We start from the raw sequence: 27,131 nt of genomic DNA, 5'->3' as shown, positions 1-27,131 counted from the left end.
GGTGAAGACTGCCACTGGTAGGTGGTGACAATTCTTGGCAGCATGTGTGTGCCAAATGCCTAGAAGAATCTAAGCAGGATATGGGAAGAATATTAGAAAGAAAAACTGAATTATTTCTCAATGGTTACAAAATTTTGCTTTGCCCTCAGAAATGGAAAAGAATGCCAACACTTCTTTCTACTTCTTTCACCTCACAGTTCTAGGGTTCCACAACTCATTCCACATATTCAGTCCAGCTACTTGATAATTTAGTTAGATTTTGTGGTCTAGTTTAGGAGATTACCACTTAATATATTTTTCCTAGTGGAAAATGTTCAAAAACTTCCATTAACAAAGGAATCCATTAACAAAGGAACTTTTGGAATATAATCTGCTTCTAATTAGGGACCATTAGAACACTAAAATGTTCTTTTTTTTTTTTTTTTTTTAAAGATTTTATTTATTTATTTGAGAGCGAGACAGTGAGAGAGAGCATGAGCGAGGAGAAGGTCAGAGGGAGAAGCAGACTCCCCATGGAGCTGGGAGCCCGATGTGGGACTCGATCCCGGGATTCCGGGATCATGACCTGAGCTGAAGGCAGTCGTCCAACCAACTGAGCCACCCAGGCGTCCCAGAACACTAAAATGTTCTTAAACAGTTACTTCAATTATTAGTTCTGTCCTTTATCACAATAAGTAATAGAGTGGTAAATAAATACCACTGTACTATCATGTCCTAACGTCCACACAATTAGACAAAACAAACAAAAATGTCACACATTTTATTTAAATCTCCAATCCAGGTTTCAGTCAAAAACTCTCAATTAAAAATAGAACATCTTACCTCTAAAATCATCTCTTGCTCCTTGTCCTTCCTTCTTGTTCATTTTTATGTCAGAACAGGAATTGTTAGGGGCACCTTTCGAGTTTTCAAGGTAAGCTGAGCTGGCTCCTTTCTTGGAGGGATGAGGATCACAGAGTTTTGCATTAATTTTATAAAGCTCGAGGGCTTTAATAGCTGCTGCATTGTTATCCATACGAAGAAAAGTTGGACAGGAAGCACAAAACTCATTCGTGCAGGCCTCATTTCCACAGCCCTCAGTTAACTGGTGGTAGTAGCGTTCTATTAGATGCTTTGCAGCTGCTCGCTTCCTGTAGCAAACATTCAAACAATAAGCACAGTGATTAAGATTAGTATAGCTCCCATGTAAAAAGCTCAAGGGATCTTAAAGCAAGGCAAGTTAGTCAAGCAATAAAGTAATAAATCTGCATATTAAGATGAAGTGAAGAACATGGAGATTCACTATTTATATACAACTTTCAACCAGTGAAATGTTTGATAAAATACTGCCTAAGATACCTTTTTTTTTTTTAGCAGAAATTCTATTAACATTTTATTTATTGTTTTTAAGAAAGTAGCTTCAGAAAAAGAGGAAAACAATCTAGGTCATATATATATATATATATATATATATATATATGCACACACACACACACATACATCCATATATACACTTTTTAATAAAAACTTTTACATAATCTTCATGCATAAAGACCCAGAGGTGGCCATTTATCTGTGACAGCTCTAATTCCAGCTGTCAAAGGCCTTTACCTGGGACTCCCCATAGCTGACAGCAGTGTAGCAAAGGCCCTCCTCTTGCCCATAAAGCCCAGCTCCCTGCCTGCCTCAGGAACGGTTTTATGTTCTGGGACTGTAGAAAATGGGTAGGAAATGCTTTGGGCTAGAATAGGAAGGACAGGGAGGACTGCCCAACCCACCATGTTTTATCCAAACTCTTCAGGCAAATCCAGACAGGAAGCCTAGCAAGATGAATAAAAACCAGGGACCAAACTTAGTTCTGGAGCTTCCCAAAGACATGGAGTCTGTGACCATGAGTTCCTGCACATGGTAATAGGAAAAGTTTGACGTCTGTGGAACATTCAAGGCAGGAACAAACAAGCCTTAAAGATCCATCCCTCCATGGCAGGCACGCACTTCTACGGTAAAAAAGAGAAAGACTCTCTGTTCTGCTTCCTAACTCAGTCCAACCCTCTTTTGACTCTACAACAGTGTTAACTCATCAACCTACTTAAGACACAAATTTTCCTTCCTTCTGTGGAAGGACAGTCCTTGTTCAACATCTGTCCTATTATAAAAGGGCTGGGGTAGGAGTAGGGTAGCAGGCTGGCATGGAGGGCCACATGACCCGGAATAGATGAGAGTGAAAAGGATTCCCTGGTTCTCTGGGGGGAATTCTGCAAAAGGTATTTTATTGACCATTTTTTAAAAAGGCGGGGGGGGAGAATGGTCTTAAGGATGGTAAAAAAGAGACTTGGCTTCTTTCTTGGGTTCTGAAAGCCCAATGCTTTGTTCAGTATTAACAAAAGCCCTGAACAAACGGAGGATGATGCTTGGGGCAGCAGGAAAAAAGGATGGATTTCATAGCCAACCAAGAGAATGGCAAACAGTGCCAATCAACTCAATCTGGGGGGATCTCTGTGTGGTGAGTATGAATGAGCAGGTGAGTGTGGTGGGAGGAACCTGGGGTTCACTGGCTCCAAACAGTCAATTGTAACAGGTTCATCAAAATCATTGCTGAAATAAAATGTGCTTTTCTTTGGTTTAAAAAAAAGGGAGAAAAAAACTTGTTTGATGGTGTATGTGCTTCAATTATTTAGCAGAACAAATGAAAGTCACAAGGTTTATGGCCAAGACTTTTAGTATTTAATCATTTTAAAAAACTAACATTTAAGAAAATGAGAGTCTAGTTAAAAGTATCAATCCAACTTCCCTTTATGTAATTACTATTTTGTTTTAATAGTTTGTAAATACTTGATTTATAGTTAACATAGAACTTCTAATTGGAGAGAAACTTTTTTTTCCTCCCAATTTTCTACCATGAGAGATATAAAAATAAACTTATAAATGAAATATCCAAAGCTGTGTTATACTACAAGAAAATGATTCTGAGCATATAATGCTGAACCTAAAACATGTCACTGAACTTGCTCATTAATGCCATGTCATAGGAACATGGAGTATTTTAAGTTCCCTTAGGGCAAAGTCTTGTTTCACTACTACAACAAGAACCTAAAATATGTAGATTCACGTTCTTAACTGGCTGTTCTAGCAGAGCTTGCAAAGATACTGAAGAAGTGGGACGCCTGGGTGGCTCAGTTGGTTGGACGACTGCCTTCAGCTCAGGTCATGAACCCGGGGTCCCGGGATCGGGTCCCACATCGGGCTCCCAGCTCCATGGGGAGTCTGCTTCTCCCTCTGACCTTCTCCTCGCTCATGCTCTCTCTCACTGTCTCACCCTCAAATAAATAAATAAAATCTTAAAAAAAAAAAAAAAAGATACTGAAGAAGAGATCATTTCATCAAGCAAGAAGCCAAGCTACAATATCTATCTTTATGGTTTATTCAACTCTAAGATCTACGCTTCTTCTGTCTGATAATGTGAGATTACCGTAACTTAAAAAAAGTTATCTACTGGATCCAAAGAAACATAATTCATAGCTATTCCTTTTGGTCTGAAATTCACATGCATGGGAATAAAAACTACAAAAAATCGAAACTATTAAAAAAAATTATTTGACTCTCTAAATGTTCCACAATTATCTTACTAACATGTAAGACTAAATGGCAAATGGCAATAGAGTTCACATCTTGTTAATTGTGAGCTATATCTTGTTAATCATGAGAAACTGAACATGAAGGCAAATGAGCAGTAGATAAGACTTTTGTCTCAAAAGTAGAACTTTGTCTCTAAACTATCATGGTAAGTGACAAAGACTAGCACAATTAACCCTTGAACAATGTTGGCATCAGAGGTACAACCCCCTTGCACAGTTGAAATCTGCATATAAGCTTAGATTCCCCTGTAACTTAACTTCAAATACCCTACTACTGACCAGAAGCCTTACCAATAACATAAAAAGGCAATTAACACTTTCATATGTTATATGTATTATATACTATATTCTTACATTAAAGTGAGCTAGAGAAAAGAAAATATTTATAAAATCTTAAGGAAGACAATATACATTTATAGTACTGTCCGGATTTATCAACATGTAAAAAATATATATATATTTGTGCGGGTATATATATACCCGCACAATTCAAACCTATGTTGTTCAAGGGTCAACTGTAATTCAAAAACATTCAATTCATTCTGATGCTTCTATTTTTCAAATGTTCCATGCAAAACCCATGCATGCAAAGAGAGAAAGAAAAAAAAAAACCCTACAAAACACACTTAAAAACTGCATGGGCATCACCTATTTTATTACACGTACCTACAAACAATCCAATTTCTGAAAATTAAAGATTATTCCAGATATATCACCATGCAAAACAGTAAAGTAACAACATGTAAAGAAAGAAATACAGAACCTAGAAGATTTATAGATACCATATGTTGCTATCATTTATTAAAGAATGGGAGATTAATAATACCATCTTCTCCAGAAATACAGTAGCTTTCCCTAAAAAAAAGTAAATGGAATGTATTTCTACTTTGTAGGAAAATTATGAACATATATCAAAGTCTTAAAATTATAATGTCTTAAAAAGTCTAAAAAAATATGGAAAAATGTATTAACATTTTGATTTGAATAGCCTCAAGACTTATTAAATTGTCCATATGACTTTTTAATGATTAATTATAATTCAAAATACTAAATACTAGTTTGATATATATACAAATACATGATTTTTGAATAGCCTCAAAGCTTACTAAATTGTCTATGAGTTTTTAATGATTAATTATCAAAATTCAAAATACCAAACACTAGTTATTTTCTTAATAAGAGTATCAGGTTTTGTCCTAAGAAAAACTTCCCCAAAACCGAGTCATATTACCTAATGCTTCTGTGTGTAATCCATAAAGGAGTGTGAACAGCAAAAATAGGACAAGACTGAGAAATTAGCAGATCTGAGTTACATGACAGCTCCTTCTGCCTCTAAAAACCTGTAAGATCCTAAACAAGTAATTCTCTGAGCCTCAGTTTTCCCACCTTTCAGTTCTAAAGTTTAGGTTATTCTACATAAGAGATAGGCAAACACAGTACTAGTGATTGATGAGTGTCTGGTAACATACTATGCACTCTGGTGTAGGTTATCTCATTTGAATCCCATGGTGAGGATTACCTTCAGTTCACAGCCAAAGGAGACAACTGATATAAAATCAAGTACTCAAGATCACATGAAGGAAAATGCAGAATCAGGACAAGAACAGGAGTCAGGGGTCTTTTGGCTCTGGAGTCTAAGTCATTTCCACTAAATTGTCTCACAGAAAGTGACTGATTTCAAAATAATTCTTAACAACAGTAGTACTAAAAACTCCTTTAGAAAAAAAAAAATTCCCCATAAATAATATGTAATCAAAAAAAAAAAGCAAAACCCTGAAAAATCAAAACTTTGAATCTCATATTTATGCATATCCACTACCTCATAAGTATACCAAATTTTTTAAGGAAAAAATACCACAACATTCTGTAAAGTTAATGTATCTGTAATTTCTTGAGAACCGATGTGCTATAGATGTTCCCACTCTGGAAAGGCTGTAAGCCCTACCAGTTAAGAGCTTGCACTCTGAAGCCAGGCTCCCCAACTTCACATGTTGGCTCTGCCACTTATAACTATGTAACTTTAAATGAGTTACTTAACATTTCTGTGTCTCTGATTCCTCATGATTAAAGTGATGGTATACATTAACAATTATCATGGGTGTGAGAGAATTAAATGAGTTAATGTATATAAAACAGTAAGAATACTGCCTGGCATCTAGTAAGCACCAGGATGAGTTCGCTGCTATTACTGTTATGATTATTACTAAGATCTAAGTTTATGAATTAGCTATATAAAACATCATTGTGCTGATGCTCAGAGCAGTTACATAACAAGTTACAAATCTAGTAAGAGATTTGAGCCCAGACTTGACTCAAACCTGGGTTTTAATACCACTAAGGGGAGATTTAATATCAGACAGAAGAAAGCAGGCCCCTCTATTCAGTCCACTTCTCTGCCCAAGAACTAGAAACAGAAGCTACACAGGTGAGACAGGACTGAAAAGAGGCCATGCCAGAACTTCCACGTTATCAGCAGAATCAATCATATTAAACATTTTTTCTTCTTTACTCACACCAATGATACCCTGAATTATCTCTGTACAATTCTGTATCCCCATCTAATTTAGAGCATATAGAAGGCCTCTATGTTGGGAATATGTACATAAATGATCTTTTTATAAATAAGTAAGTTGTACAGGAGTACTGTATAGTAGGAGTCACCAAATCTTAGCTTATGGGCCAAATCTATCCTGCACCTGGTTTTTATAGCCCCCAAGATAAAAATGGTTTTCATAATTTTAAATGGTTGACAAAATCAGAAAAAAATATTTTGTGATATGCAAAATTATATGAAGATCAAATTCAGTGACCAAAATTCTTATTAAAACATAACGAAGATCATTAATTTAATTATTGTCTATGGCTGTTTTCGCATTACAAAAGCAGAGTTGAGTAGTTTGAAGAGACTGTACGGCTTGCAAATCCTAAAATAAATCCCACCTGGCCCTTTACAGAAAAAATTTCCCAACTCTTAATTTAGAGTCTGTGTTCTTTACTTTCTGTGACATTTCCATCTAAGCACATGGCCTGCTCACTTTCTCCTCTGCAAATCAATATAGCAAGATGTGTACTTTTCCCTGCCTATGATTAAAGCAGAGAAAAAGAAAGAAAAAGGAGGACAAGAGAAAAAAAGAAAAAGAACAAAACAATATAGAAAAAAGGAAAGAAATGAAGAGACTCCTTCCATAACCAGATCCCTTTAGGGACACCTTATCTGCCACTCATAATCAAAATTACAAGAGAAGAGGAGCTATGGCTTACTTTCTTTTTTAGAAAGTTTGTATTTAAATTCCAGTCAGTTAACAGATAGTGTATATTAGTTTCAGGTGTACAATACAGTGATTCAACACTTCCACACAACACGCAGTGCTTGTGACAAGTACAGTCCTTAATTCCCATCACCTATTTAACTGATCTCCCCACTCATCTCCTCTCAGTTTGTTCTCTATAGTTGTGCTATAGTTTGTTCTCTATAGTCTGTTTCTTGGTTTTTCGCTCTTTTCCCCCTCATGTTTGTTGGTTTTGTTTCTTAAATTCCACCTATGAGTGAAACTATATGGTATTTGTCTTTCTCTGACTTATTTCCCTTAGCAAAACACTCTCGAGCTCCATTCATGGTGCTGCAAACGGCAAGATTTTATTCTGTTTTTATGGCTGAGTAACATTCTATTGTGTATATATACCACATCTTCTTTATCCATCCATCAGTTATTGGACACTTGGGCTGTTCTCGTAATATCGCTATTACAGATAATGCTAATATAAATACTGAAGTGCATGTATCCCTCTGAATTAGTGTTTTTGTATTTTTTGGGTAAATACCTAGCAGTCAAACTTAAACTACAAAAATCCTAGAGAAGAACATGCACAGTAACCTCTTTGACATTGGCCACAGCAACTTCTTTCTAGATATGTCTCCTGAGGCAAGGGAAACAAAAGCAAAAATGAACTACTGGGACTTCATCAAGATAAAACACTTCTGCACAGAAAAGGAAACAACAAACAAAACTAAAAGGCAACCCATAGAATGGGAGAAGATATTTGCAAGTGACAGATCTGATAAAGGGTTAGTATGCAAAATATATAAAGAACTTAACACCCCCCCAAAAAAACAATAATCCAATTTGAAAATGGGCAGAAGACATGAACAGATATTTTTCCAAAGACATCCATATGGCCAACAGACAGATGATAAGATGTTCAACATCACTCATCACCATGGCAGTACAAATCAAAACTATAATAAGGTATCACCTGTGTCAGAATGGCTAAAATCAACACAAAGAACAAGTTGTTAGCAAGAATGTGGAGAAAGGGGAACCCCTGCTGCACTGCTGGTGGGAATGCAAACTGGCACAACCACTGTGGAAAACAATATGGAGTTTCCTCAAAAAGTTAAAAATATGGCTTACTTTCTATAATTTCCTCACGTTTCACGTACTTTTCTTATTGAGTCAATAATGATGGAGGGCAAGTGAGATCGTCCAGTGAGAAAGCTCTCAAAGTTAAAGTAGACAAGTGAAAATATGCACTTAAAACAGACAACACTTTCTATTTACTTATTTTATTTGTAAGGCTCAATTTGTTCTACAAATAAAATTACATGTGGTAGGCCAAAGTTACTCTAGAAAAGTTGACAGAAATCTATAAAAAATAGTTTCACCTGAGAGGTAAGGACACTGAGGTCAGCAATGTGAAATGCATGAGGGGGAAAAAAAAAAAGATGGAATGATACGCTGACAGACAAAAGGATATGTGATAAAACATTATTAGTAAAATCTAGATGATAGGCTTATTGTGTCAATTGCAAAAATCTTTCAACTTTGCTGCATGTTTGTTAAGTTTTCAAAATAAAATACTGGGAGAAAATACTGCCACCATAACTGTAACTTTTCAGAGCAGTCAACAGCCAGAAGAAATGGTTTCAGCCACTGGTGGATGAAAAAGGAAAACCAACATGTTATCAATGGCACTAATACTGTGTTGACTGACTTTAAATCTAATTTTTGAATCAATCCAATATTCAACAAACAAAACAAACAAAAACGCCTACAATACTAATAAAAATAAAAGTTATAAGCTGGCAGTAACTATCCATAGCAACTTAATTTACCTTCATGGAGACAAATACTAGAAGTATGTTAAATATTCCTATGCCAATGGCAGGCCATTGGGGTTAGAACCACTGAAATGGCTGCCAACAATGTAAAAGATGAAAGCTGCAAAAAGATCTTAAACTTAACGGGTAGTCAGAAAATACATAATGAATATAAGAATGAAGATGAAGCCACAAAAATTGCTATTGTCGGGGCGCCTGGGTGGCTCAGTGGGTTAAAGCCTCTGCCTTCGGCTCAGGTCATGATCCCAGGGTCCTGGGATCGAGCCCCGCATCGGGCTCTCTGCTCAGCAGGGAGCCTGCTTTCTCCTCTCTCTCTCTGCCTGCCTCTCTGCCTACTTGTGATCTCTGTCTGTCAAATAAACAAATAAAAAATCTTAAAAAAAAAAAAAAAAAAAAAAAAAAAAAAAAAAATTGCTATTGTCCTAAAGTGAAGATGTGTTAGTGAACAATGAGCAAACAAGATTGAAATTAGAGTTAAAGACAAAAATGACAGAACATTAAAGGAATAGTTAACTGTGACATGCATCATAAAAACTAATGCGGGGCGCCTGGGTGGCTCAGTGGGTTAAGCCTCTGCTTTTGGCTCAGGTCATGATCCCAGGGTTCCTGGATCGGGCTCTCTGTTCAGCAGGGAGCCTGCTTCCCCCTCTCTCTCTGTTTGCCTCTCTGCCTACTTGTGATTTCTGTCAAATAAATAAATAAAATCTTAAAAAAAAAAAAAAAAAAACTAAGAGAAGGTACAGAATTAAAAAGGCAAAGATTAAAAAAGAGTCAAAGCAGAGTGACTTTAATTGAATATGAAGTTAAATAAAGATGCGAGGAGGTAAGAAGCCAAAGATAAAAGGCTTATATAATGTCTACAAAGCTAACAACCACTTACCTAGTGGTTTCTCAAAGTAAGTTTCTCTCTTTGTTCCTTCTGGGATGTTGCCTTTGTAAACATTCCATCCCCTCCCTCAAGGTTGCATTTAACATAAAAATTTTGGAAGAGTGAACAATGGTATTCTAGATATACTACACCTCTTAGAAATGGATGACATAAGACATCTGTGACACAGTTATGGTAGGTTTCAAGTTGGGTCTGTTAAAATGGAATTGCACAAAATATCAGATTATTTCAAGACTGAATCTATGATGGTGAAGTCATTATTACCATATCCAACCAATAAACCATTTACTAGAGAACAAAACATAATTTTCAGGGAAAAAATTTTAACTATAAATCAGTATTTTTACTATAATAAACACTTTTAACATAGTAATAATTCCTAAACATTACTAGACAAGGAAGGAAATTACCTCAACATAATAAATGCCATATATGAAAAGCTAAGATTATACCTAATGGTTTAAAACTGAAAGCTTTCCTTCTAAAATCAGGAACTACAGGCAGGGATGCCAGCTCTCACCAATTCTTTTTAAACCACTACTGGAAATCCTAGCCAGAGCAATCAGGCAAGAAAAATAAATAAAGGCATCCAAACTGTAAAGGAAGAAACAAAATTATCTCTGCTTGCGGATGACATGATCTTTTATGTAGAAAATCCTAAAGACCTCACAAAAAAACTATTAGAACTAATAAGCCAAATTTAGTAAAGTCGTAAGATATAAAACTCAACCGATGCAAAAACCAACTGTGCTTCTCTAAACAATGAACGAAAGGAAATTTTAAAAATATTTTCATTTACAACAGCATCAAAGAGAATAAAATTCTTTACTAATAAATTTAACCCAAGAGGTGGAAGATTTGTATTACAGTCATCCTTATCCATTGGGGAATACATTCCAAGGCCCCTGATGAATGCCTGAAACCACAAGAGTGCCAAACCCTATGTATGTTTCGTTTCCTGTACATACTTACTTATGATAAAATTTAATTTATAAATTAGCCATGGTTAAGAGACTAACGGTAATAACTAATAATGAAATAGAACAATTACAACAATATAATAAAAGTCACATGAATGTGGTCTCTCTCGCTCTCTCTCTCCAAATATCTTATTATATTCACCCTTCTTCCTGTGATGATGTGAAAATGGTAAAATAGCCTACATGATGAAATGAAGTGAGACGAATGACATAAGCACTGTGATGTAGTGTTAGGCTACTATTCTGATAATATTTTAAGAAGAATCATCTGCTTCCAGACCACAGCTGACCATGGGTAACTGAAACCACAAATAAGGGGAGACTATTGTACAATGAAAACTACAAAATACTGCTGAAAGAAACTAAAGACACAAATGTAAAGGTCCTGTGTTCATGGATTGTAAAACTTGATACTGTTAAAATGTCCATACTACCCAAAGCAATCTACATATTCAATTTAATTCCTTTGAAATCTCAACAGCATTTTTTAATAATAAAAAAATCTAAAATTCCTGGATATGGAATCTCAGTGGAACCCAAAGACCAAAAACAATTTTGAGGGGAAAAAAAAAAAAGTCAATCTCAAACGTCTTGATTTCAAAACATCTTACAAAGCTACAGAAATCAAAACAGTATGGTACTGGCATAAAGATAAGACACACAGACCAATGGAACACATCAGAGAAGCAAGAAATAAACCCTTACATAATATATAGTTAAATGAGCTTTGTCACAGGTGCCAAGGCTATACAATGGGAAAAGGAGAGTCTCTCCCACAAATGGATATCCATATGCAAAAGAATGTTGGACCCTTACATCTCATACTACATTAAAAAAAAGAGTTAACTCAAAATGGATTAAAGACCTAAACATAAAACCTGACATTATAAAACTCCCAAAATAAACACAGAGAAACAGCTTCATGATACTGGATTTGGCAATACATTCTTCAATATAACACCAAAAGCATACACAACAAAAGCAAAAAGTAAACAAATAGGACTACAATGAACTTAACTTCTGTACAGCAAAGGAAATAACCAACAGAGTGAAAAGGGAACATACAGAATATGATCTATTTAATCTCTTGGGTCTGAACATTCTATGCCAGGAAGCAGAAGAACCAGAAGGCTAAAACTCAAAGATAAGGAAAAACAGATGGGATGAGAGAAAGTAAGAAAGAAAGCATAAAAAGACAACAACCTGAAATGGGTGTTTTAATTAATATTTAACAATAAACATTAGCATGCCCAAGGGAATAGGAAGGTGCAGCAAAGCAGAGGTCAAGATTATTGAAGATAAAATGGTTGGGGAATGCTAGAGAGTTCCAAGTTAAGCATATAAACAAAGACTTCAGGGATCTGGGGTTAGAGTGGAAGAGTATGAGTTCCTCAAAGGCTGTGAAGTGACTGGGAGGTCACCAAACAATAAAGACAGAGGAGATATACACATTGTAGCTTCAAAGGAGCAGGAATTTTCATGCTGAGAGAATAACAATAGTCCAGAAGCCTCAGTGGAGAACAAGATAACAGTGTGTGGGAAACAAACAGGTCAAGGCTTGCTGCATCTATAACCTAGCCTCTCTATCTAGTGATGTAGAAACCATTCTTGCTGAGTCATCACTTTTCACTCCTTATTTTGTTTAACCTTGCTGAGAAATGTAGACCTTCTGGAAATTTACTGCGTGCTTTCCGGACACTATTTTCCTGATTTCCTCCTTTCTCTCTGGTTGTTCTTCAGATTTCCCTTTCTAATCTGGAAATGTTTATACTCTCCAGGGACCAGCCATGAGAGACTTTCTCTTTTAAATTCTCTCTGGGCTATTTCATCTTCTTTCAAGGTAATACCTGATGGCTTCCAAATGTCTCCTTCAGCATAGTTCAAACTCTGATTGAGAATCTAGTACTATTACGGGTCCTCTGACTACCTTCATATGGGCGCTTTCCTCAAGAAACTTACTGTTTAAGGAGGTAAAAGCCAGATGACTTTAATATCATAGGAAATATAGAGGTATGGCAATTTAAAGAAAGGCAACTTAGCCAAGATAAGGATGATTAGTAGCTGATGACACACAAAAAATACAATGTTTCTGGTAAGAAGGAAATGAGGGAGTAAAGGCACAAAGGTCTGAGAACAGCTTATGATAACTTAGGTTCAAGAGTATAAAAGTTCAAAAAAAGGACTCAAAAATATGAAGTAGCAAGGAGGAGCCAGATTATGAGACTCTGTAAGAAATAAGGAATTCTGATTTTAGTCAGCAGAGGAGTAATCAATAAAGACGACTTTCTCCCCATAAAATGCACATGTATTCCATCTTGCAAAAAGTTTGGAAGATTCATATACCATTCATAAACCATTGAATACGAACACCTGCAATACAAGTCACAAAAGGATTTAAGCAAGTAAGTGACTAAGTCAAATCTGCTTTTATGATTAACTACATTTTTGTAAACTGGGACCAAAGCTGGCAAAAGTGGAGGCAGGCAATCTAGTTAGGTGATGACTACTGTAAAAGACCAGGGAAAGAAAGTAGTAGTAGCAGGAATAGACAGAAGAAAACTACTACAAGAAATTTTTAAAAGATGTAGTTTGTAGGTCCAAAAAGGGCAGAAAGAGCTAAATGCCTAGGTTTCTGTCGTGGGTAACTGGGTAGAAGGTAGTACTACAACTGAAATAACTGAAATAACAAAAACCATGAACATTCATTAGCCTACGGTCAATGGTTTTTGTTATGTTGTATCCTTTTATAATTATCCTAGGAAAGAGATTGGAGAAGCCAAAAAAGGACCCAGTATATCAGAAAGTCCTGCTTTTAAATAACTTAGGGGTAATGGCATCCTTTTTCTTTTCATTGACCTCTTTTAGCTTTGAATCCCATTTATAGCTAGTAAGTTCTTTGTAATAAAAGTACACCATTTCCATTAATGTTTCCTAAAACCTTTTTAGGGACATATTAAGATATAATAAATAAAATGCATACTTCACATTGATTCTAAAAACCCTTTTATTAGAGTATCTCAACAAAAATGGCCAGGTTTTGCTCATTCTACTTTCTGAGAAGACTCAGCCAGATGCAGTCCATCTACTCATCCATCTCTACCAGGAACAAGAAGCTTGATACCCTCTATTTAAAAGAGAACGTATAGGGTTGCCCAGGTAACTCAGTCAGACTCTTGATCTCAGCTCAGGTCATGATCTCAGGGTTAGGAGATCCAGCCTGCAAGCTCCACACTGGGTGTGAAGCCTGCTTAAGATTCTCTCCCTCTCCCAATCACCCATCCTCAAAAAAAAAAAAAAAAAGATAAAAGAGAATGTATATAAGCTTATATGATGCTTCATTTGGTAGAAAAGTAAACAGGCTATGACTTAGGCGACTTCTATGCCTGACATTTTTCACTACCTCCCACATCTATCAGAAAACCCAGGACTTTTCAGTAGTGTCAAGGCCTTTCACTATCTGATCAAGGCTTTCTCTTCCAGCTACATTTTTTGGCACCCTTCCCCCATCTCCTAAATCTACATTCCAGCGATACTGAACTTCTACAGTTCAAAGGATTTGTTCCTGCTGTCTTCATTGGCTCCAGGTCTCAAAAGTTTTCTTCTTGCCTAGAATACTATGATCTCTGTTTATACCAAGTCATTCTCAAAGACTCAGCTTAGATATCATTTCCAAGATGATTACATACCCCTTCTCTGCTCCCACAGCAACCTGTACCTACTCAGTACACCTCATTATAATTGCCTATTATTTAAATGGTAAGCTCCCTGAGACACACGACCAAATAACTTCTTTACAGTTATATTTTCAGAACCTAGCAAATCATGAAACTTTCATAAAAATCCTTCAATTTCTCTTCTGATATTATCTAGATAACAGTGTCAATTCACCCTACCTTTTTATAGTATTTAACCATAACGCCTCCCAGTTTCAGAATAAGGAACCCTTGTGCACTGTTGGTTGGAATGCAAACTGTGCAACCACTCATGGAAAACAGTATAGAGTTTCCTCAGAAAATTTAAAATAGGATTACCATATGATACAGTAATTCCACTACTGGGTATTTACCTATGAAAACATTAATTCAAAAAGATATTTGCACACTACGCTTACTACAGCATTATTTACAATAGCCAGGATATAGAAGCAATCAAGTGTCTATCAACAGATGAATGGATAAAGATGTGGAGTGTGTGTATCTATACATCTAGTATCTACACACACACACACACACACACACAATGGAGTATCAGCCATAAAAAAAAAATGAAATCTTGCCATTTGCAACAACATGGATGGATCTAAAGGGTATAATGCTAAGTGCAGTAAGTCAGTCAGAGAGAAACAAACATTGTACGATTTCACTCATATGCAAAATTTAAGAAAACGAAACAAAGAAAGACATAAACCAAAAAACAGACTCTTAACTACAGAGATCCAAACTGATGGTTACCAGAAGGGATGGTAACCAAGAAGGGGGAGAGAGAAGAAACAGGTAAAGGAGACTGTAAGCATATATTTACTGTGATGAGCACTGAATAATGCGAAGAACTACTGAATCACTATACTGCATCTGAAACTGACCTAACACTGTATGTTAATTATACTGGAATTTAAGACAAAATGGAACAAAAATAAGTATTTTTTTAAAAGCCTCCCAGTTTCGTAAGTATATCAGAAGTATAAAAAAAAATATGCAAAGAACATGACATCAGAATCTATGAGAGGATCATGAAAAAAGATCTCTATTCAATTCAAATTTGTATCTTTTACTTCAGAATGTACTTCAAGATGTTATTTAATCCATAAACGCTATTATACACACTAAGTATACCTCAACTGGAAGTCATACAGAAATATTTTCCTCCCACTTCATATAGAAAATAAAAGCATCCAAGCTATATCTCAATTTCTGACTTCTCAGTTACACACAGAAGAGCTAGGAAGCTGCTACCCCAATCTAGTAACAGGTAAAAAGCTAAATAGACTAAAAAATGAATAACTCTTCTTCTATTGAGAGAGACAAGAATACAGAACATACTGCTGCTCCAAAGACTAGAGAGAAAGGCAAATGCAGGGAGTCATGCCTTACTGAAGCAGAGAGCAGGAAATTGCCAGAGGAACCTGTGATGGGACAGGAAAACCTAAACTTCATGCACAAATTCCTGTAGGTTCAGCACAGAAAAGTCTTAATTGTTAAAAACTCTAGAGGGCCTAGTCCCAGCAGATCACCCACAATTTTGTGCTATTTACATCAAGAAGCTCGACCACATTCTCAGAGCAAATGTTGGAGAAAAATCCCCTCATGCTTCTAGCAGGGGAGTGAAAAAGGAACCGTTAAGAGATACACCAGAGCGCTTTATTCTTAACAAGGCTTGGCCTCAGAAGAAACTAGTTAACCCAAGCCTAGTCTGCCAGGTATTCTCAGACCCTAACTGACCTGTGTAAGAGAAACATCCAATTCTAGCCCACTCTAGTCATCCTGTCCCACTTAGGAGAGGAGGGAAAAAAAAATGAGAAATATTTGTGACGTTCACAATCCTGAGACACAGGCAGGCTCACTAGAAGACTGAGACTGAAACAGGACTATAGAATGCTTCCTTTCCCCTATACCTCACCACCATATTACTAAAGGCTTACTTATAGCAATTCATTTTACCTGGGAAGTCATACCCAGCTATCAAGAAAAACTATGAGGCATAATTTTGCCTTTAGGCAAAAAAAAAAAAACAACAACAACAAAAAAAAACACCTGTCTGAAAAGATAGCAAGCGTGAGAACTAAATCTAGCAGGGATGTTGGAATTATCACACCAAAAACTTAAAACACCTGTGATTGATATGAAAGGGATCTAATAGATAAAGTAAACAGCATGAAAGAACAGCTGAACAATTTAAGCAAAGAAAAACCAAAGACCCAAACCAAAAAAGCCAGAGTTCAAAAACACTGTAACAGAAATCTTTGATGAGCTTAATAACAAACTAGAAACTAAAGAAAGAAACTCTGAACTCGAAGATACATCAAAAGAAACTTCCACAACTGAAAATCAGGTGCTACTACACAAGTTCTATGGGCTGTTTACATACTTATTACTTATTTACATATAAAATGATGCCATAAAATTCTTCCTACATTTCTATAAGGGAATTAAAAAGGCAGAAATAAACATTTTGCATTAATTTAGTAATTTCACTTTTTTATATAAGTATTTATTATCTATTGTAGACCAGGCACTCTCATTAGACTTCCACCCTAGAATTAAATGAACCAGACAACAAAGAAATCAATATGCAACAAATCAAGTGACATTAAATCCCATGATGATAAATCTAACAGGGTAAGGCTAATAGAGAACACAGAACATGACCATTCTTCGATAAAGTTGGTCAACAAAGGCCTTTCTGATAAGGCATCATTTAAGCAGAGAGCTCTGAGGCAAATAAAAGGAAGCCATGTGGATTATCAGAGAGGAGTCAAAAACAAATGGCACAAGTCTTAAGAACATGAAAGCATAAGGACAAGACATAAAGCCAGTGCAAAGATGAGCAAGAGAAATGGAAAGGCCACACAAAAGCAAGGAAGCTCATACAGGGCCTTACATATCCTCAGATTTTATTCTAAGATGGGAAGCCCTTGCAAGGTTTTGAGCATATATAACATGGTTTAACTTTAGTTTTAAAAAGATCACTGTGGCGACGCCTACGTGGTGCAGTCACTTACGCATCCAACTCTTGGTTTCTGCTCAGGTCATGATCACAGGGTTGTGGCATAGAACCCTGTGTCAGGCTTCCATGCTCAGCATGGAGTCTGCTTCAGATTCTCTCTCCCTATGCCTCTCCCACTCATGTCCTCTCTCTTTCTCTAGAATAAATACATCTTAAAAAAAAAATCACTCTGGCAGCTACATAGAAAATACACTGAAAGGAGCAAGGATGGAAGCAGCAAGACTACTGGGAAACAACTGCATTCTTTTGACAAGAGATGATGGCTTTAATAAGAGTGACAGAGGTGGAAATGGTATAAAAAGACAAGTGGTTGAATTATGGTATTTTCAAGGTGGAGTCAACATGATTTGCTGATAATTTGAGTGAGACGAATAGAAATCAAAGATGCTTCTAAAGTTTTGGATAAACTGGAAGAAAAAAAAGAGTTGCGACCAACTAAGATGGCAAAATAACAAGACAAGTAGATTTGAGAGGATAAAAATGAAGAGCTATTTTGGACTTGATAAGTTTGAAAATCAGACATTCAATTACTAGATATATGAGTCTACAATTTAGAGGGTAAGTCGGAGTTGGAGGTAAAAATATGAGAGCTGATAAAGCTCTTACCTAGAAAGTCTGGGTCCTAGGTCATACAACATTTATAGAAAACTAAGTATTTATTTACATAGCCTTGATATATACTGAACCCTAAGTCAACTGATACTCCTACCCTTGTTCCATTTACTGTCTTCGTTATACACCGGAAAACAACCTAAGGATTAAATACAGGCGTGGAGAGTAAATACCAAAGGATAAGAAATCTGTAGTTATTAGAAACTGCTTTGAAATCATTAAAAAAATTAAAGAATCTAAATTATTATGTGCAAAAAGATGCCACTAATACATAAGTTTAAACAAACTACAGAGAGAATATACACACAACTGGATAAAAAGATCTGGATTGGGGTGCCTGGGTGGCTCAGTGGGTTAAAGCCTCTGCCTTTGGCTCAGGTCATGATCCCAGAATCCTGGGATCAAGCCCCACATCGGGCTATCTGCTCAGCAGGGAGTCAGCTTCCCTTCCTCTCTCTCTGCCTGCTTCTCTGCCTACTTGTGATCTCTGTCAAATACATAAATAAAATCTTTAAAAAAAAAAAAAGATCTGGATTATTGTGTTAGTTCTATTTCTAGGTTAGACTATAATAGAATGGCATGCAAATGTTGAAAATTCTTACTGTTTTTCTGCACCCTAGAGAATAGACAACACTAAGAATTCCTCAAAACAAATACATATAGTCTTTAATTTTATATAATTACCCTTTAAAATTCACCCAAGATGCTCCCTAGTTAAAACATGCCAAATGCAAACGTGTCTCCAAGTGTCCAAAACATCATACTTCAATAAATATAAGATGGTGCCATTAATCAAAGATCATAACTAATTCATAGGTAAAACCAAGAATCCTTCATTACCTATTCTGTAAATCAAGACTCACAAAATTATGGTAGAATAAACGTTGACCTATTCACCTTACTGAACTACTGCCTGGTATGGTTTCCACAGGTATAGGAATTTGAAAAATGGGGGCAGACATGAAGACTTAGAGCTATAATACAGAGATTATGTCTGGAACCTTACACACCGTTATCAAGACATTGTGGTAAGTCTAATTTCCTGCTACTCTACCTTAACATGGTCAAGATTTTTGCTGAACTCAACCAGAACTTAATACCAGAGCTTCATCTGGAATCTTGTGACAATATCCTATCATGCCTCAGATTCTTGCCATCCTTGATTTTTACTACGAAGTACACCAAGCTTCACCTACCCTTTCCTATTCTTTACTACTGATTTGTCCCACCAATCTAACTCTACTAAGATCTCTAGAAAAACACTTAAAATACAGGTTGTCCCTAATCTTCAACTGTTTTATATAATCCCCAACCTCTTAGCTTTCACTAAAGTCTGGATTACTCCAAAAGACACTGCTTATCTTGTTTCCCTTTTCTGTGAACTTTTTCATAGACAACTAAAACCCGTAAGTCCACTATTCCTCTTCTAATTCCTTGCATTTAAAACAGTGTCCATCTAAACAAAATAAAAAATAACACAAACACAACTTACACTTCAAAAGTCATGTCATCTACCTGAATACCTTTACCCTCTCTTCTGGTAAATTATACCCATTACACTAAAGGCTCCATTTTGCCCCCAGTTACATCACGGTCATGCTGACTGCAATGTCTATGTTCATGATCTATCCCAACACTTGAGCTCCCCTCACATCCAAAATACTTGACTTTCTTCAAAAAGCTTCACCTTCTCTCTATGTCAGCCAATCACTACCATAGGAATATTGAACACCCAACCCTTGATCATCATCATCTACATCGTTCTAAAAAATTTCATTTACACTGAACTATTTATTTGACTTATCTAGCTTTTTATAACTTACCCAATTATGGCCATCACCAATGACATAAATTCAACTACTTCAGTGTTAACAACCTACGCGCATGCCATTAGTTGTTCTATCCTATCTGTTTTGCTAGCACCCAACCTTGAAATACCATACCTCTTTTCTGGCTATTAAAGAAAAGTCTTGAAATTCCGAGTATGATAAGTTTCCTAACTTCAAAGGGCCACTCAGCAGCATATGAGAGTCAGTATTACGTGGTCTTCTACTTCACTCATTTCCCCCAGACTCTTCCAAGTTTTCACAGGCTCCTCAAGTTCCCTAATCAAACTCTGTGTTCCACAAATACTATTAAAACATATTTCTTACAAAGTTACATGGCCACAAAGCTACAATTAAAAAATAACTTCACTAGGATGGCAACTATCAAAAACAGATAATTACAAGTACTGACAAGAATGTGGAAAAATTTTAACCCTTGGTTGGAACATAAAATGGTACAGTCACTATAGAAAACAGTATAGAAATTCCTCAAAAAATTTAAAAAAAGAATTACCACATGATCCAGCAATCCCACTTGTGGGTATATACCCAAAGAAATGAAAGCAGGGTCTCAAAGAGATACTTGTACACCCATGTTCATGGGAGCATTATTCATGATTGCAAAAACATGAAAGTAACCCAAGTGTCCATCAATGGGTGAAAGGATAAACACAATGCCATACACGCACGCGCGCGCGCGCACACACACACACACACACACACAGAGTATTAATTAACAAAAAGGAAGAAAATTCTGACATGCAACAATGCGGGTGAACTTGAGGAAATTAGGCTAAGTGAAATAAACCATCACAAAAAGACAGATAAAAATGATTCCAGGTACATGAGATAGAATGGTCAAAATCATAGACCTAGGAAGTAGAATGATGGTTACCAGAGGATGGGGAGAAGGGCGTATCGGGAGTTATTGTTTAAAGGATATAGTAGTGTCAGTATTACACAATGAAGAGTTGTTAGAGATGATGGTGGCAATGGTTGCACAACAATATGAACATAAGAGAATTACACAGTTAAAAATAAAGTTGGTCAACTTTGTTACATGTATTTTACCAAAAAAAAAAAAAAAGTTACATAGACACACAAATTTGAGAAATACATCTTATAATCGCTTCCTGGAGATTCACAATGTATAACAGCACTTTAAAGTATATTTCCATTATTTTCAGTAAAGAAACCTGTTTAACTACAGTTTCTAAACTTACTCAACAATTGAACCTCCTTTTCAGGAAGTTATCTAGTATCATCTCAGAGGAGACAGAAACAGTGGTGTAGCAGACCTAAACAAATTTACTGAGAAAATACTTCAGGTAAAAATGACCCTGTCTTCCCCATTCTCACCTACAAACACAGTTAACATCACATATCCAACTTTACCTCCTTCTAGTTTAACAAGATGGGGTCTTTGCCCTTATTCAAGAGCAATCCCTATACCTATATTCTTCATTCTAACCCTTTCTACCTCAAAAACCTTGCTTCAATAATTACCACCTTCCCATTACTTTAAACTTCTTAAATTCTTATAACCAACTCTAAAGTCTTACCTATTTCACTTTCTAAACATTTTTCTTACAGCCAGAGAGAATGTTATCTTGAATTTCTATTATGTCAAGTGTCTTTTTTTAAGGCTTTCACTGACTGAACTGCTAAAGCCCTGGTCATCCTACCACCACACACTTCTCTTCAATTCTGTTTCTCTGCTGCCAGAACTATTAACATTTTATGTCTAACAAGGTTTACTACCCTTTCCTTAGCAAATTCTTTATTGACTCCCAAATACCTATGAAATAGGCCTAGGTCTTCTACATAGCAGGCAAAGCTCTAGCCCTTCCATTGAGTCTTACCTTCCTCATTTTTGGGCCTTTCAGTTTACGATGTAAAAATCCTCAACTGCCTACTGTTCCCTATGCTCACTATGCTGCTGTATAACTTCACTCACAATTCTGCTTAGAATAACCCTGCCAATGCTTTCTGCTACCTAATTCCCAGTTACACTTCAAGATTTAATTTGACCTACCCTGGTACCTACTTCCCTACCACATGGATTAGGTTCCTACTGTATACCTAGGTAACCAGTACTCCCTTATGTTCCTGTTGCATAATGATATCCTTCTACCACAAGGACTAAAGATTTGCTTCTTTCACACTGAGAAGACTATAAAATTCTGCGGGTTAGGAACTAATTATTATACATCTTTGTATCCACAACACATCACCAGCTGAATAAGGAGTGTTTAATAAATGATCGTTAACCCGAACTCCTTCCCCTCTATATTTCCCCACAACTGCTAGGTAACTAAAAACACATTACAATCCAGGAGTCTACAACTATCTATCTAAAAGTAGAAATCTGGTGACACGGTACCAAAGTTGAGAGGTATTTATTTGGTAGGAAAAATAGTAACCTGAATTCCTTCCCCTATTTCCCCACAACTGCTAGGTAACCAAAAACACATTATAATCCAGGAGTCTACAACTTTTTTTTTAATGTGATTTTTAATAATATAAGTACAAAATTTTATTTCTTTATACAACTGTAATGGGATTTGGATCAAACCACTAGAATTTATTTAAAAAAAAAAATAAAACAATGATATAAAAACTGCAATAAGGTCTGACTCCAAAGTTTTTCCTCTAGTAGTACCAAATTCCACAAGGTACAGACTATTATACAAATGTGTACAAATTTAAATACAAATACAATAGGGTTGGGGTTTAAAGGAAAACAAACAAACAAAAAGAAGGTCCTCATCTATCTAAAAGTAGAACTTTAGTGACATGGTACAAAGGTTAGAGGTATTTATTTGGTAGGAAAAATAGGTACACTATTCTCTCTCAATTTATTTTTTAATATATTCCTCTCTTATAACTAGAAATTATTTTCAAATAATTTAATACCTTTAAAGCAATCTAGGGTAACTCAGAAGACACCACAGCCACAACCAAGTTACACTTACATTCGGCTAGCTTCGATGTCGTCAGACTGAGGTTCTCCTGGTGATCTGTAAAATGCAATTGAGGAAAGTTAAGCAAAATATTCCGTATTCCAAAAAGGGGCAACATGTTATATTAGTAGATAATTTTGAAAACAAGATTTAATTGTTAACAGTTTTAAAAGTAACTAAAGATTTCAACAGAAGAAAAAAGTGATCAAATTAGATTGCCATTCAACACGTTTATTATAAAAGCTGGACTAATAAAAAAGTCAGTGCATTTTTTTAAGGAAAGGAAACTGTAAACACTACATTTAGATACCAACATACAAAGGAGTAAAATGTATAATAAATCATAATTATTCACAAAGTCAAATATTTATAATAAAAACATACAACTATGGAACTTTCTGCAGCCAACTATTAGTTATCCAAAATATTAAAAGTATTCACTGGTATTCATAGTCCCAAATTATACGTAGGTCAGGGGTCAGCGAACTATTTCCTAGGACAACACATTAAGGCCTGGGTCAGGCACCTATTTTTGTAGTATTATTAGAACACAGCCACAACTCATCCATTTACATATATTGTCTATGGCTGCTTTGATACTACAAGAGCAGAGTTGAGAAACTCCAACAGAGCTATATGCCCCACAAAGCCCAAAGTATTTATTTATTATCTGGCCCATTGAGAAAAAGTTTGCTAACTTCTGCTCTAAATAATTTAATCTAATAGGCTTAGTGAATTCTGAGACACTTTAAGTCAGATTTACCATTCTAATCATGATTATCTTGGTTCAACAATGAAATTAACCTTCCCTGAAAATATATTGGCAAGATGCACTCACTACCTATCAAAAGTATACCAAGCTGGGGTATTAAAATTTTACTATGGATAACTGTGAACTGATTTCAGTTATAAAAAGTTGCCAGTTGTTTTCTATTCTTTTTTAATATACTGTTACTATCTTGCACAAAAATATTCAAAATTCTAAGACATTAAAAAGTCTTATTTTCATTTTGGGGTATGAATGAATTTTGCCTATTCCTACCACGCAGTTAAAAAAATAAATTCCTGTTACCCTATTCAGTTTTATAAACAGCATCAGTCAATATATACTAAGTTAAATCAACATAATATTGATTGCTAACTCAAATTCTCAGAAAATTTTTTTAGAGATCAAAAACTAAATTTTCCAAATGACATTACAACCTGATCTGTAAATTTATCACTGACTTGAGACTTCAAATTGTGAACAACTTTAACAAAAGAATCTTAGAATCAGAGCCACCAGCAAAAAAAAAAAAAGAAAAGAAAAAGAGAAAAGAAAAAGAATCAAACTGTTTTCCACATTTCTTAGCTTTTAAAAATCTTATTTATTAGACTTTCAAAATTACCCCTCACTGCAGTTCATTCAGAGTCCAAGGACAAGAATGCAAAAAAAAAAAAAAAGAAAAAAAGAAAAAAAAAAGGCAAGACTCCAGCAGCTCAAATATTTTTGATATTTTAGATCCTCTTTGAAGTATCTTTACATTTTCAATTTTGCACAAAGTCATATTAGAACTAAAAATTGGGGCATGCTGGAGGTGGCAGTGACTTGGCACTGACACAAATGCAAAAATTTCACTCCACCCTCTTCCCCAGGGAGCAAGCAAATCACCTTTGTGACACACCTGGTCTCCACCAGCCTTGTGGGTAAGTACCCCAAGATTGCTTCCAAACTTGTTTGTATGTCTCAGACAGAAGAGCTAAAAACTGATGATAACCCCATGTACCAGCTGACTCATTTTTGAAAGTGCGACCCTCCAGCATCAGATGTCATACTGTAAGGAGGCAGAGCAGGCTTGCAAAACAAAAAATAAACCTGCTGGCACTAAGGAAGAGAGGCAGATTAGAAGCTTTCAAACACGCAGGCGGCAAAACTTTAAAAATTAACAGGGAAAGAGAAAGAGAGAGGGGAAAAAAATGAGGACACAATGACAGGAAAATTAAAATACTACTGCAAAAAGGTAAGACACAAGCAGAAGGAAAACAAATCGGAGTCTTAGAAGCACAATATATAACTGCTACAAAGTTTTGAGAAATGGGACAGAAGTTAAATACATCATCAAATGGTAACTACACTCTTTTCCAATTTCTGTTCCCTAAACAATAGAATATGTAAACATTAGCATCAAACTGTCACCAAATTATAAAATAGTGGATTATCGCTTAATATTAACATATATTCAAGAGAGCTACAAAAACCATTTATTTGTCAAACCAAGTGATTTAAACCAATCCAGTCTAACAGGAGGACAGAAGAATAAGAATGGGATGAAAGAGTATTACCCTGAAACAGGTCTATCCTGGGTCTCATAAACATTGTTATTAGCCCAAGTTGTTTTCTACTCAAAACGCAAACTGTTTTTAATTAAAAGAAAAGTGAATATACAAAGAATTAACAGAAACACTTTTCTTGCAGTAATAACAGTACATGTCTGAATAAATTTCTAGTCATTCTGCTTATATTTCTATAATACTATAAATAATATAATACCAAAATATATCCTAAAGTTAGCATTCATTTCCAAAACTATGAAATCACCTAACATCTAGCATTTGTTTCCAAGCTTTACCCTGGCCACTAAAAAGTCTCATTACTGTCCAGTTTTGGGAAGTAAGGATCTAGTACATGCTCTAACTTTACCAAATTCAGGACATAATCGGGGGGGGGGGGGAGACCCAGAAAGTACTGACTTAGGTTAGCCTAAAGTTTGTCAGACTTACAAACGAGAAAAGAAATTTCAAAACAAATAATAAGTAACACTAGAAAATAAAAAATAAATCTTGGAAGTCTCTATTTTAAGTCTTGATTTGGATCACAGAAAAGTGATCACAAAATGCCTCCAAATCTAAATACTGCAGGATGAGCCAGAACACTCATATGGAGGCTCATTTCCAATAACTGGTGCAGCCTGTCTAGCCTATAAGCCACTCCTTAACCTCCACTGTAACTCTTTAGGAAAGTAAATTATACCAGTTTTATAGAGCAGCATTTTAGTTAAAACTCTCACCACACAAAATACGCATTGAGAATTCATAGTTTTTATAATGTTCATAGTAACATGTTTACTTAAAAACTTGAAATCTTTGAGAAACACTTTCCTGTTTACTTATGCACATAGATTGGGGGCCGGGGAGGGAGGGAAAGCATAAAATTATTTTAGGAAAGATATTTAATGGAGAAGCACATTAAAACTTAGGTATTCACATCATTCCTGCCAACTATACATTTTCTTCATTTTTTATAGCATGTATTTTACTTTACAATAACAGCCTTTTAAAGGCTGTAAAATAACATTCAAAATTACCTTTTACAAGCTGTGGCCATTCGGTGACATCAGGGTGATCACAGCTTTGAGTCACTGATTAAAAACAGGTTGTCACACCAGTCTAGCTGCTAACTTGATCTGAGCGTAGGTTTAATAACTCTAATAAATTAAACAAATCTTTAGTTAGAACACTTTAATATATAAATCCAATCCACTGTTCAAAAAATAATCTCCAAAGCTTCAAATTAAGTGTCAATGCAACATTCATCAGAAGAGTAATTATTATAGAAATGTTTTTAAGGACTATTTTCCAGCATTATTTTTATCCCCTTAAATGATTTCTTCTCTTTAGAAAATGTGGTGATAATCTCTTGTACTTTTATGGAGTGTTACAGTTTACAAAGCACTTTGGTCAATAGTATCTTGCTTGAGTCTCCTGAGAACTTTGGCTCTACCTAACTAGGGCAGATACTACAGTAAATTTAAGAAAACAAACAAAAAAACAAATTAAGCAGACTTAGAGTGATTAATTGACTTGCCCAAGACTTCAGAATTAGTGCTGAAGTAAAGATTAAAACTCAGATCTACTGACTTCCTATCCAGGGTTAGAATTTCTTGGTCTTACAATACAAGAGTTTCATGTTATATATATGTAATTGAGCAAAGAATGAGAATGTGGATTGAGATCCCACTATTACGGCAATTGTTTAAATGAGACATAGGGTTTTCCAGGTAGCCAAATGCTTAACAGATAATTATACACACACACACACACACACAGAGAGAGACAGTGAGTCTAGTCCTACTTATTCTATATTTAAGTAAGGTAATCTAACATTAGCTCAAACCTCTTGAGTATTTCATGAAAATCTGTTCTATTCTTTCTCAGCCACAAATCCACTAGTACTTAATTTCATGAAAGAGATTGGCAAAATATAGAAATATGTCCTCCTCCCTCAATCTAGGATCTTTTGATTCCCTTACCTGGCCTTAGCTGAACTTTCTTGAGTGTCATGGTTCATCAGGCATCCTAATGTTATATATAGTTCTGGCAAAGATACACATCTGAAATATTCCAGTATGGAGAACTCGTTTTGTGC

General features: G+C 35.6%; 1 protein-coding gene across 6 annotated transcripts in view; it reads right to left on the bottom strand.

Moving 5' to 3' along the window:
- UBE3A (ubiquitin protein ligase E3A) overlaps nt 1-27,131 on the bottom strand; it is a 92,081-nt gene that overhangs the window by 38,923 nt on the left and 26,027 nt on the right. For 3 of the 6 annotated variants that reach the window (XM_032843094.1, XM_032843097.1, XM_032843095.1), the window contains 2 exons: nt 22,739-22,783; nt 823-1,130 (listed from right to left, as the gene is read on the bottom strand). In XM_032843094.1, the coding sequence (XP_032698985.1) occupies nt 823-1,130; nt 22,739-22,740 (310 nt within the window). In that variant the 5' untranslated portion in view covers nt 22,741-22,783. Of the gene's footprint in view, nt 1-822; nt 1,131-22,738; nt 22,784-24,377; nt 24,591-26,070; nt 26,191-27,131 lie in introns of those variants that run through there. The other 3 variants (XM_032843098.1, XM_032843093.1, XM_032843096.1) reach the window with 3 other exon arrangements.

Source organism: Lontra canadensis, unplaced genomic scaffold, assembly GCF_010015895.1.
Source record: "Lontra canadensis isolate GAN:19392208 unplaced genomic scaffold, GSC_riverotter_1.0 scaffold135, whole genome shotgun sequence".
Lineage (NCBI taxonomy): Eukaryota > Metazoa > Chordata > Mammalia > Carnivora > Mustelidae > Lontra > Lontra canadensis.
Note: the sequence above shows the minus strand (reverse complement) of the source record. Positions and strands in the feature narration are given on the sequence as shown.